The 12680-nt window shown below is 40.6% G+C and overlaps 1 protein-coding gene across 2 annotated transcripts in view; it reads left to right on the forward strand.

Moving 5' to 3' along the window:
• RPS6KA6 (ribosomal protein S6 kinase A6) overlaps positions 1–3522 on the forward strand; it is a 47854-nt gene extending 44332 nt beyond the window's left edge. For both annotated transcript variants that reach the window (XM_039331893.1, XM_039331898.1), the window contains exons 21-22: positions 1527–1667; positions 1758–3522. In XM_039331893.1, coding sequence (XP_039187827.1) covers positions 1527–1667; positions 1758–1883 — 267 coding nt within the window. In that variant the 3' untranslated portion in view covers positions 1884–3522. The remainder of the gene's footprint in view (positions 1–1526; positions 1668–1757) is intronic.
• Positions 3523–12680: the final 9158 nt, after the last annotated feature.

Consider the following 12680-nt stretch of genomic DNA (forward strand, 5'->3'; position numbering starts at 1 on the left):
ACATTATGTCAATGAAGACTCAATCATGCAGGCCAAAGGTGTCTAAAGGTTGAATCACAGTAACTGGATCAAAATTTGTTAAACTGAGACGTTTCATTTCCCATCCAGGAAGCTTCATCAGTCAAAATTAAAAAAAAAAAAAAAATAGACAGAGGGTCAGAGTCATCGGAATGTACCAACTCTTACCACACCAACTTCAGGGGTGTCTTCCCAAAATGTATTCTTGTCAAGATTCAATCATAAATGTCAGTCAATCAATATGTCAGTCTTCATTGACATATTGCAATACGTTTTGGGGAGAAACCCTTGAAGTTGGTGTAGCAAGAGTTGGTACATTCCAACCACTCTCTGCTTTTCTGCCTATTTATTATTATTATTATTACTTTGACTGATGAAGCTTCCTGAATGGTCCAATTTTGGTCCAGTTGTCATGATTCAACCTTTTAGGTTCCATTAATATAAAATGGACAAAATTTATATGTAGACATTGCTCCCAAACAATAGACCAATTCTCTTGCCTCCTGATATTTCATGTCATAGACACTGATAAAATAAATCACTTTACCTTCATAAGGATGCAAAAAGAGGCAGTTATCATAAATTTGGATTTAATAGGCATTCATATGTAATGCCCATCCTCTTCTCCAAAATGTCCGTTAAATCATAGTTTTCACCATGGATGCATTTTTTGAGTAGTGATTAATAATATGAAACTTACCGCCATCTTTTATAAATAATGTTAAAGCATTTTCTACAAATATTGGAAAATTATGTTATCTTTAGACCTTAAATCTTTTGTAAAATTTACTTAGCATGCATGTGCTAAAATTATTCAGTTTATTTTTTAAAAAAACGTAAGCCAGAGTTTTTCCATACCTGAATCTCAGGCTGAACAAGTTTCGTTTGATTTATATTATGTGGATATTCCAGTATATTATTTAAATTCTAACCATACATGTAGAGTGGGTCATTTTTCCATGCAGATATGGTGCTTTTTCTGTTCTACCACTTCTAAAAACTAAACTAAAAGTACAGGTCTGCTTCATGGTTTTGTATGAACAATAGGATTATTCAAACTATTGTAATAGAAACGTCCAGTGAGATAATTCAAGGTTCATATTAATTTGACTTGGAGCTTTTCATTCATTTTTTAAAAGAAAGTAGCATGCAAGCTATATCACTTTTAATTTATGGTAGCAAAAGGGAGAGTTACAATGAAGGCCTGTTGAGGATGAACTGTTTCCGGTCCGGAAGCATCCCATTTTAAGAAAGTCTGTCTTTTGGGGTCCTTTTACCTCCACGCCACATCTTGGTTCCTCTTGAAATCAGGAACCGACCCTGAAATTTCACTGATGAACATATTCCTTACCGATATCTTTAGAATCCAGTAGCCTAGAAACCTTGGGTGGAAGGATCACTGCTGTGATCCTGATCTGAGTGACAATATCAGAAAGGCCACGTTCAGCTCTTTGTCACCTTCTCATCTCTACATTTTACTTATAACTCTTATTATCTCCTTCATCCAGGATTTGCTATCTCACATGCTACATGTGGATCCACATCAAAGATACACTGCAGAGCAAGTTCTGAAACATTCGTGGATAGCCTGTAGGGATCAGTTGCCACATTACCAGCTAAATAGGCAAGATGCACCCCATTTAGTGAAGGTAAAACTCATCACCGGGGTGGAGATCTCTCTCTTAATTATGGACGAGGATGGTGTGGTTGATTTGTCATTTAATGTGATTATGTTCCAGGGGGCCATGGCTGCGACATACTCTGCATTGAATAACAAGACATTTCAGCCAGTTTTGGAACCAGTTGCAGCTTCAAGTTTGGCTCAGCGGAGAAGCATGAAAAAACTAACATCCACAGACTTATAGGTCAGCTGGAACATTTAACCCACGTGGAACAGAGGGGGAAAAAACTAATGAAAAAACCCCAAGAAGCAGCTCTGTATTTGCCTGCCCTGTGAATTAAAAGGCATATTCCAATTCCTCCTACATTTACTTGAATTCAGTGGAAGAAAGGACGAAAACACAACAAAACAAAAACAAAAACTTCTACCAGTTTAGAGGATTTATTGCTGTTAGTAGGTTGGTGTTAGTGGCATCAGGGTACTTTGCAACTGCGGTGAGGAGTTTACGGTACACATTTCATTTCGGAGATCGATTGCATTATGTTAATACTTTTAAATACTGTATAGTTTTCATCCGGTTTATAAAGATATGTATTAGTTAATCAGAGACGCTGCTCAAGTTGTAAATTTTAATTCAAGAAGAAAAGGTCAGTGTTTTAATATTTTTGCTATCTTTGCCCTGTTGTAAAGACAAAGAAAAGAAAACATTAAAACATGATGTGCTCTGGTTTTGTAAATCGATCACCTTAAACGGCAGACTCCATGCATTTGATTCGTGGGTACGACAAGCCAAGGACCACTGAAACGGATATCCTAGTGCAAAATGAATGATGGAAGCCCTTGTGTTCTGTTGGCGTCAGGCAGTTATGTGTAAAAAATAATGTACAGCTATACTAATAATCCATGAACAAACTGAGATGATAAGTGTGTAAAGCCTTCATTAGAGCTGTAGATTTGGTCAACCTAGCTGTGTCTTTCTTAAGGCTTTTGAAGAGTGGTGGTGGTTAGGAAAATAAATATTCCGTTGTACATAATGTCAATGTATGACATCACCATCACGGGACCTTTTCAAGAAAGGGTAAGTAGATCTCTGCTTGATAATGCTTTAGATCAGGGGTCTCCAACCTTGGCAACTTTCAGACCTGTGGACTTCAACTCCCAGAATTCTCCAGCCAATCTGGGAGATGAAGTCCACAAGTCTCAAAGCTGCCAAAGTTGGGCACCCCTGCTTAGATACAGATAGAATAAGGTGTGTAGAGCTTATGCCACACTGATGGGCTTCAACTCCCAGAATTCCCATAGCTGGCTGAGAATTCTGGGAGTTGAAGTCCACAGGTCTGAAAGTTGCTTCGGTTGGGCACCCTTGCTTAGATACAGAATAAAGTGTGTAGAGCTTATACCTATATCCAAAAGGCTGCGAGTTAATATCAACTCCTACAGTATTGTGCTGTCATGTCCTGAGGCTTAGATTTGTTTCGTCTGTGAACTTTTGTGTAACACAGTCTGTGCCCATTTCATTTAGCCATAGGAGGACTGACATTGTATTTGCTCTGACATTCTGGATTGAACCCTGCCACTCGATTGGTATCGGGAGAAGACAAATGAAGCTACCTTGATTGGTATTGAGACAAGACAAATTAAGCGACCTTGCTAATTAAGCTAATGCACTGTGCTGTCCTCAATTTCCTTCATAGTCTTCGGTTTTCATTGTGCCTCTATTTTCTCATCCTGGGGTAGCGTTTTATTCATCCTAAGTTGTATGATGGTGACGTTTTTAATCACAGACCATATTTCACAATCGTTTTTATTTATTCACACATTGAAAAGTTCTCTGAGTTCCTTTTTTCCCCTCCGTGATATTTTATAAAGAATTTTGAAAATGATTGCTTCTATTAATGTCTTTTTTTCCCCTTTTTTCTTTCCCTTTTAATATCAACTTTGCTATCTGCTGGAAAGGTGCAAACTTTAAAACATTTCTTGGTCTTTTCTGATCCAGCTTTTGGGCGTCTCAGTAGAGGGAAATTTCTCATAAACCCATACATTCAATGGGAATAATAAAGCCAATGAGGATTAGAACGATTACTCAGAAAAATTATGAAATTAACTCATATTGGATATAGATTAGTTTTAAACTGGCATGTTTTCTTAGAAAATGCATCTTAGAAGACTCTTTGCCCCAAAGAAAGATGTTCCAATATGGATTACTCAGATATTTTATTATAAAATGAGATTAATGCAATTGGTCAATAGCCTAAGAATATAGAATCAGCTGTTTGGATGATGTTCCTTGAATAACCAGTAATGAATTACATTAATTAATTAATTACATTAATGAATTACAGAATTAATTGCAAGAGATCGCAAGACTTCTATTATGCTGAATAATATTTTATTCTTTTGTTTGGTGGCTTCCTTTGGGATCAAATAAAACTGCTAAGACTAAAATCTGAAAACAGAATGCATTTTTTAAAATTTGTTAAATATTTTCACAGAGGCATAGGAAATTGGAAATGCTGGTCATAAATTACATGAGGAAAAAGATTACTTTTTCCCCACCCATTTTGGTAGCAAAAATAAATCTGTGGATTCATTTTGCTCAAACAAATCCTTCCTTTAAGGAGCTAATGTAAATTATCTCAGCCATATGTTTCTTTTTATACCTACGGAAAATCAGACTTATCTCAAATCAGAATAAATGCATTTCTAGACCAATATTGTCTAATCTGACTGGCAGGAAATTAACGGGATTTTTTTTCAACAGCTGAATCTCATGTTTTGGGTATTTTATGAGCATATTTGAGGCCTAGTGATTTTTCTGAAGGGTGAGTTGCAATAATTATAATTTCCTGGATAGTCAGTGATAGATTTATGAGCTTCTGGAGGCAAGTATCCAAGAGTTAGTCAGTTTGCTTGGAGATAAGCACAGTAGAAAGTCCTAGAAGATTCTGGATATCTGGTCACTCAGAGTGATTCTTTAATCTGCTATGTGGAAATGGTTTTGAAGAGAAGGAAGACACCCTCCCTCAGGATGCATGGAAATGACAGCCAGTGACTTTGACGTGGATGGAACGAAACAAAATGGGCGAAAACATTTTTTTTCTCTTTAGAGTACTTTCTGGAGGCCTTTTTCAAAAGCAGATCTTCATGTCTATCTTGAAATAATGTAACACAATAAATAAAGCATCCTTATAGATGCTTCCTTTAATAAAAAAACACTCCTCAGGTTAATTGTTTACTACAGAGATTGCTCTCACATGGTAGGAACAATCCAATTTTGTCCGTACAAATCCCTTCGTTGGAAAGTGGTAGATGTACTTTTACGGACATGTACGGGGTCTGTTCTAGGCTGTAAGTTCCTGCTCTGGTTTTAGATACTAATTGAAGCGTCCTCAAATAGAGATTTGCTTAGCTATGGTTTTCTAGAAAAATCACTTCTACCCAAGACGATTGAAATGAATAGCAGTGGTTAAGAAGGCCTGGGGTCACAACTTTGCGAGAGGTTAGAAGTTACAGTATTGGGGGGGGGGGTTCAGCAATGAAGGACTCTGAGCTTGTCAGCTGGAAAGCTTACAGCGCAGGTTTGAGACTCAGGCACTGTGCAATAGGGTGGGCTCCTGTTACCTGCTTCAGCTCCTAGCAGTTTGAAAGCACATAAATGCGAATAGATAAATAGGTACCCCTTCAGTGGGAAGGTAACGGCGTTCCATGTCTCTTGGCGTATATTCATGCTGGCCACATGACCATGGAAAATGTCTTCGGACAACGCTGGCTCCCTTGAGCAAGAAATGGAGATGAGCACTGCCCATTAGAGTCAGAAATGACTGGACAGGAGAAATCTTTATCTAGAAGTTATCATAAAAGTAGCTAGTAATTTATGTTAGCTGACATTAGGGTTAAAAAAAAGGACAGTTTAGTTGAAACAACTGGTGGATAATAAAACTCAATTTAGATGAGAAGTTATCTTGTTTGGTCCAATGGGACACCTTACGTCAGGGGTCTTCAACCTTGGCAACTTTAAGACTTGTGGAATTTAATTTAATTTAATTTAAGACTGAGGAATTCTGAGAGTTCAAGTCCATAAGTCTTAAAAGTTGCCAAGGTTGAGGACCCCTGCCTTACATCAATTCCTTTTGGTTCTAAATAGGCAGCTTCCTTCATGGAAATTTTTTGGATGGAAATCTTGATGTTGTGGTCTGGGACTATTTGTTGGGTGGGGGGCAGAGTGGTTCATATGCATCCTTCCAGTTTCCCAACTATTATTCATTTGTGCACTGAATAGCCTGGTTAGAATGTCAATTATTTCAGTTTGGAAAGCAAGGCTACAGTGACTTTCTTTTTTTATCTCACCATGGTACACCATCCCTTCCTCTTTTTTGCCATTGCTTCACACAAAGAGTAGCTGAACCGATCAGAATTCACCACTAGAACCAAAGCTGAATAGATACCAAACTGGAGGTCTATGGAGATCCTCAGTCATTCAAGTCATCCAAAGATGCGTTTTTTCAGGACACAACTGGACTTCCTTTGTGTTTTCTTGACGACATTTTGCATCTCATCCAAGAAGCTTCTTCAGTTCTGACTGAATGGTGGAGAATGGAAGGTTTTATATTCTTTGCAGTCATCTAGTCTTTAGCACTCTTTGCTGAGAGTTGTTGAGGTTGCCTGGAGGTTTATCTGGGCCTTCAAGAGTCACCTGGATAATGCAAATCGGTGTGGAACTTCCTTGGAACTGCTGAAAGGACTGTATTGTAACACTCATGGTTAACATTTGCTTGAAATGTCTTCAAGCAAAGCAAAGCTAGTTCAGCAGGGATAACAAACTGGAGTAGTCCAGCATCTATCACCATCATTTGAAATTGCTTTCGGACTATGGTTTTGTCCATTTTACGCCTTGTCAGGATGTAATGGAAAGCTAGGATCAGGAAGAAAGGAATAGCATGCTGGACCAAGCTTTCCCATGGCTTTGCATGCTGAAATACGTTGCATCCGAACCTGGCTGTTAACTGGCTTTATCAAAATGTTCTGGCCGAATTGTGGCTGGTCTTCAGCTGCAGAGCCATCGAAGCAACAGAGGGTAGTCAATTATTCAAGTTTTATTTACAGGAATAAATGAATATTTGGATGCAGTACTTCCTAAAGTTTTTAAAAAAACCACACAAAACATTCTCATCGACCACACTGTTGTCAATATTGTAACCCTCATGTCTCAGACATACTGTGGATTTGTACCATATTGTATTTATTCCATTCAAAATTTCATTTTTCTCCTCTTAATTTTTTTTATTTCAGACTCTGTGTATATTGACATTAAAGTTTGCATTGTACTACATGTTTTACTGGGGCATCCAGTATTGTATTGAAAAAAACCTTGTTTAATCCTGCTGCTAAAATTAGTGCAGTGTGTCCTTTTCCTTCTCTCTCTCTCTCTCTCTCTCTTCCTTCCTTCTCATCTTGCTTTCTTCCTTCTCATCTTCCTTCCTTCCTTCCTTCCTTCCTTCCTTCCTTCCTTCCTTCCTTCCTTACTTACTTACTTACTTTCCTTAATTTGTACATAAACCAAAGACACATGGGAACGTGGAACGGGTTGTGTGGCGTGTGAAAGGCATGTCTTTAAAAAAAAAAAGATCCATGTCTACTAGAATAAAAACAAAAAAGCAAAGGGTTTTTTTCCCCTTTCTAATAATTTATTTTTATTTATAAGCTGCTTCCTAAGTATTCATTCTTACCTTTTTACAACCATAAATACAAAAATAAGATATAATAAAACTAAACTCAATACCATAGAGTGCCATTATAAAACCTAGGTCTTGCAACTATGGAAAAGGGGCATCTTAAAATAATGCCACGCTGGTTTCATTCATTTGGAAACTGGGAGATGAAAGCAGTTGACAGCTTTCAGAATCAGTTTTTTTAAAAAGGTAGTATTGGAGATATACAGGTCCTCAACGTATGACCACTGTTGAGCCCAACATTTATGTTGCTAAGCGAGAAGCCAAGGGAGTTTTGCCCCATTTTACGACTTTTCTTGCCACATTTGTTAAGTGGATCACTGCAGTTGTTTAATTAGTAACACGGTTGTTAAGTGAATCTGGTTTCCCCATTGACTTTGCCTGTCAGAAGGTCTCAAAAGGGGATCACGTGACCCTGGGACGCTGCAACCGTCATAAATGTGGGTCAGTCGTCAAGCATCCGAATGTAGATCACCTGGCCATGAGGATGCTGCAATGGTCATAAGTGTGAAAAATGGTCATAAGTCATTTCTTTCAGTGCCATTGGAGCTTTGCGAACTGTTGTAAGTCAAGGAGTACCTCTACTCAAGTGGGAAGGGAGTTTACAGTTGATGAGCTTTTCACTCACTTACTCATTCAATCAGTCAATCAAAGCTTGAAGGGACCTTGGAGGTCTTCTAGTCCAGCCCTGCTCAAGTCATTATCATGCTTATCAAGAACAAACACTGTTGCCTTACAGACAGAGCTTCTTCTGAAGCAGAAGATAGTTGGGCTTAATTCAGCCATCAGTGCCTTCACCAATGTTGATCTACAACCCCAGCCCTGTTCATCGTATGTTATCTGAAGAGCTGGTAACACTTTGTATAAGGGCTGTATCAGATGCTCCATGTTCCTGGTCATCATCAATATCCCAGTGGCCATATTCTGCACAAATGGAGGTTTTACCATCTTTCTGTGGAGCTCTTTGTACAGAGACACATTTTGGAAGGCTGAGGTAGAATAGAAGTGAAATATGGGTAGCCAAGGTGAACATGTGAATAGCTTCAGGTCACAACTGCATCAGCACATTCTAGTAGAAGATGTTCCATTAATGATGTCATCTCTGCTTTTCTAGATGGAGAACTTTCAGAGGAAAAGCTAAACCTTTAGAGTGGTTGCCTTCAGAAGGTGTGGGTGCTTCATCGCTGGAGGTTTTTGAGAAGAGACTGGACACCACCTGTCTATTCTGTTTTAAGGATAAATAAAGGCAAACATACTGATGCTTGACATCACAAGGTTCCATTAGTCAGAACCTTGACAATATTGGCAAGATTGAATCACTAATCAATCCATCAATCAAAGCTGGAAGGGACCTTGGAGGTCTTCTAGTCCAGCCCCCTGCTCAAGCAGGAGAACCTACACCGGTCATCTTAGTTTTGAAACACCCACAACTTCTGAAGGCAAGCCATTCCATTGATTAATTGTTCTGTCAGGAAATTTCTCCTTAGTTCTAGGTTGATTCTGTCTTTGATTAATTTCCACCCATTGCTTCTTGCCTGCCTTCAGATGCTTTGGGCAGCCGTATCTCACAAATGTTTATGCCTTTTAATAAAATTTGTTAGTTGTAAAATATGATCTTAGACTCTTTCTGATACATGGTTACCATAGACTAACATGGCTCTACTACACTTTCTTCAATGTGGCATTTTTATTTGTTTTCATTTGATTTATTTTTAATTTATTTCCTTTTTTTGGTCAGGAGATGGCAGCATTGTTCAATTCATGTCATCTCAGGGACACCACATTGTGTTATGGCCTCTAATCTGTACCAGTAAATGGGAGGAGGAGGAGGAGGAGGAGGAGGAGGAAGAAGAAGAAGAAGAAGAAGAAGAAGAAGAAGAAGAAGAAGAAGAAGAAGAAGAAGAAGAAGAAGAAGAAGAAGAAGAAGAAGAAGAAGAAGAAGAAGAAGAAGAAGAAGAGGAGGAGGAGGAGGAAGAAGAGGAGGAGGAGAAGAAGAAGAAGGAGGAGAGGAGAAGAAGAACAGGAGGAGGAGGAGGAGGAGGAGAAGAAGAAGAAGAAGAAGAAGAAGAAGAAGAAGAAGAAGAAGAAGAAGAAGAGAGGAGGAGAGAGGAGGAGGAGGAGAGAGGAAGGAGGAGAAGAAGAAGAGGAGGAGGAAGGAAGGAGGAGGAGAGGAGGAGGAAGAAGAAGAAGAAGGAGAAGAAGAAGAGAGGAGAAGAAGAAGAAGAAGAGGAGGAGGAGGAGGAGAAGAAGAAGAAGAAGAAGAAGAGGAGGAGGAGGAGGAGGAGAAAAAGAAGAAGAGGAGGAGGAGGAGGAGGAGGAGAAGAAGAAGAAGAAAAAGGAGAAGAAGAAGAAGAGGAGGAGGAGAAGAAGAAGAAGAGGAGGAGGAGGAGGAGAAGAAAAAGAAGAAGAAGAAGAAGAGGAGGAGGAGGAGGAGGAGAAAAAGAAGAAGAGGAGGAGGAGGAGGAGGAGGAGAAGAAGAAGAAGAAAAAGGAGAAGAAGAAGAAGAGGAGGAGGAGAAGAAGAAGAAGAGGAGGAGGAGGAGGAGAAGAAAAAGAAGAAGAAGAAGAAGAGGAGGAGGAGGAGGAGGAGAAAAAGAAGAAGAGGAGGAGGAGGAGGAGGAGAAAAAGAAGAAGAAGAGGAGGAGGAGGAGGAGGAGGAGGAGGAACAGGAAAGAGGAGTACGAGAAGGATAAGAAGTCAAAAGTAATATTGTAAGTTAAGATATGAGACAAGAAGAGATTCCCAACTTCAAGTCTACCTTCAGCCATGGAACTGTACCAGTCGATGGGATTATTGATTGAAATCTGGATTGGACCTCTTCAGAAGACAGCATCGTTAGGTTTATTATAACATCCTATTACCTCATACCCTCACTCAGATATGAATCCTCAGTTCTGGCAATCCTAACACAGGTAGATCTAATCTATAAAGTCCTATATAGAAGTGTAATCATTATGTTTATTATTAAAAATATAAGGTAAAATCTATAAATCACTGGATGCTGGTGGAAAAGTTTTATTTTTTTGGCTTTTCATAAAAAGTGGTGCTACCATATCGCTTGATCGCTTGTGGAACTTCCAGAGAAGGCTGGCCCGATCCTTAAAAAAGAAATTTATGAACCCATTTTGCTCCAGGCTGGGGAGAAAAAGACAAGGCAAAGATAGAATTAAACATAAGCAGAAAACGTCAAGAAGGTAACAAGCAGCGTAATTTTGCAGGAAGTCAATCCATATATTTCTACCACAAAATGATTACACACCAGTGGTGGGATTCAGCTGGTTCGCACCAGTTCGGGAGAACCAGTAGCTAAATGTTGTTGAGTTCGGAGAACCGGCTGAACCCACATTGCTTCTGGAAGTCCGTTCTAGGCCTCGGAGGTCTGGAGGAGGCCTCCCAGGCCTAGAATGGTCTACAATAAATGCGTGGATGTCACTTCCAGAAGTCTGTTCTAGGCCTCGGAAGCCTGGAGGAGGCCTCGGAGGCCTAGAACGGCCCATAGTAACTGCGTGGATGTCACTCTCGGAAGTCCATTCTAGGTCTCGGAGGTCTAGTCCTGTATCCATGCAGAGAACCGGTTGTTCAGGTATTTGAATCCCACCACTGCTTCCAACATATGTAGATCCAAATTTGTTTCACTTTTGACATTTAGGAAGGGAATGCCATTTTTAAATGAGGAGGGTTGGAAAACAACTGCAAAAAGAAAATCTCCACATTGCTCTATGAGTAGCTCACCAGTGGTGCACCTCTGGCTCCTGGCTTGGGGGGTTTGCTCACCGCTACTTTGGTGGGTTCTGTTTCACCCTCAGCTTTGCTCGATGCAGGCGGATGAGGTCCATGTTTGGGTGGCGGGATGTATGAAGGCGCCAACTCCAGTTGGAAGTGTGCTGCAGGTAAACGGCAAGCCATCTTCTCAGTATGCCGTGGTGGGGTGATGGTAGGTGAGGGAGACTCAGGTAGGGAATAAGAGATTAAAGGGGAAGCAGGTTTAATGCTCTCAACTGGGGGAACCGTCTGAGTAGCTGAATCTTTTGTGTTAGCTTTCCGTTTCGGAGGAACGTTCGTTCTGGCAAACAAGGGTGCCTTTTTCTGTGACTTGAGAGAAACAGGAGGAGGGGACGCCTCCTTCTCCTCCTCCTCTGATGACTCCTCCTCCTTTTCTTTGGGCAGGTCAGGAGGTGATGAGCGGGGTTTTCTTTCCTGAGGAAGCGACTGGACGGAGCTCTCGCTGGTCACCTGAGAAATCTCCTCACTTTTGAAGTGGGTCTTTGAAGGCTTCACAACACCTTCTGGGGGTGCTTCAGCCTTGTCCATTTCTGACGGCAAGATGATGGAAACGGATTTGCTGGGCTGCACCCTTTCTTCGGAGGTTTTCAAAATCCCTTTGGGTAACTTAGAGGGTTCCTGAATGTAAACCTCGGCTGGTTCTTTGATAGGATCAAAGATAGAAAAAACCGTCTTGGGCACCGAGACGTGGGCTGAAGAAGTCTTCTTTTTGTCCTTTTTCTTCTTGCTTTTTTTTTTAGGCTCCTGAGCCTCGGGCAAAGGTGGCGAAGGCACCGTTGAGATACAACGTGTGTCACCAACCATGAAAGACGTTTTGTCATAGGGTCCTTTCGGGGGAGGGGCAACTGCCACCAAATGTTTCTCCAAAGGTTCTTTCGGTGCGGGCTTCTCTTTCTTCAGACATGGGAATATCTTTTCCCATATGCTTGGTTCTGGCTCGGGGATTTTTGCTTTAGCTGAAGCTGGCTGTTTTGGCTGAGAGGGTGCAGTAGGCTTGCTTCCTGCAGGTACAGCAGGAGTGGCAGGCTGTGGCTTGTCTGGGACCGGCTGTGGCTTCTCAGGAGCTGGCTCTGGTGTCTCAGGGGGTGGCTTCTTAGAGGGTGGTCGAAGCCCCTCAGCTGGTGGCTGTACATTTAATAATAAAATGGTAGGTTATTATGTAAGGTTTGGAGAGAAAGGGATGGAGAAAAGAGCATCGGATCCAAATAGGTTCAGGGTGTTTGTTAAATCATAAGGAGAACAAATACGGATTCTTGTTGACATTGTCTTCAATGTCTTTTGATACTAAGCATTCATTGCTTTCTCTGTACTCACCTTGTCCATTACTCCTTGTTTCTCCCCTGTGTTGTATTAAATTTCTTCTCTAGCATCTCATGCTGCTTGATGGGGATTGTATATTTTTAATTTCTAAAATTCTGTCTTGCCAAATGTTGGCCAACAGGCCCCCATCATTCAAGCAAAAGAATGGGATAGGCAGTACCTGGCCCAGCAGTAGTGGGCCAGGTACTGTGAGAGGGATCTAGATGTCCA

The sequence above is a fragment of the Crotalus tigris genome, unplaced genomic scaffold (genome assembly GCF_016545835.1).
Source record: "Crotalus tigris isolate CLP2741 ecotype Arizona unplaced genomic scaffold, ASM1654583v1 scf7180000017622.5263843, whole genome shotgun sequence".
Classification (NCBI taxonomy): domain Eukaryota; kingdom Metazoa; phylum Chordata; class Lepidosauria; order Squamata; family Viperidae; genus Crotalus; species Crotalus tigris.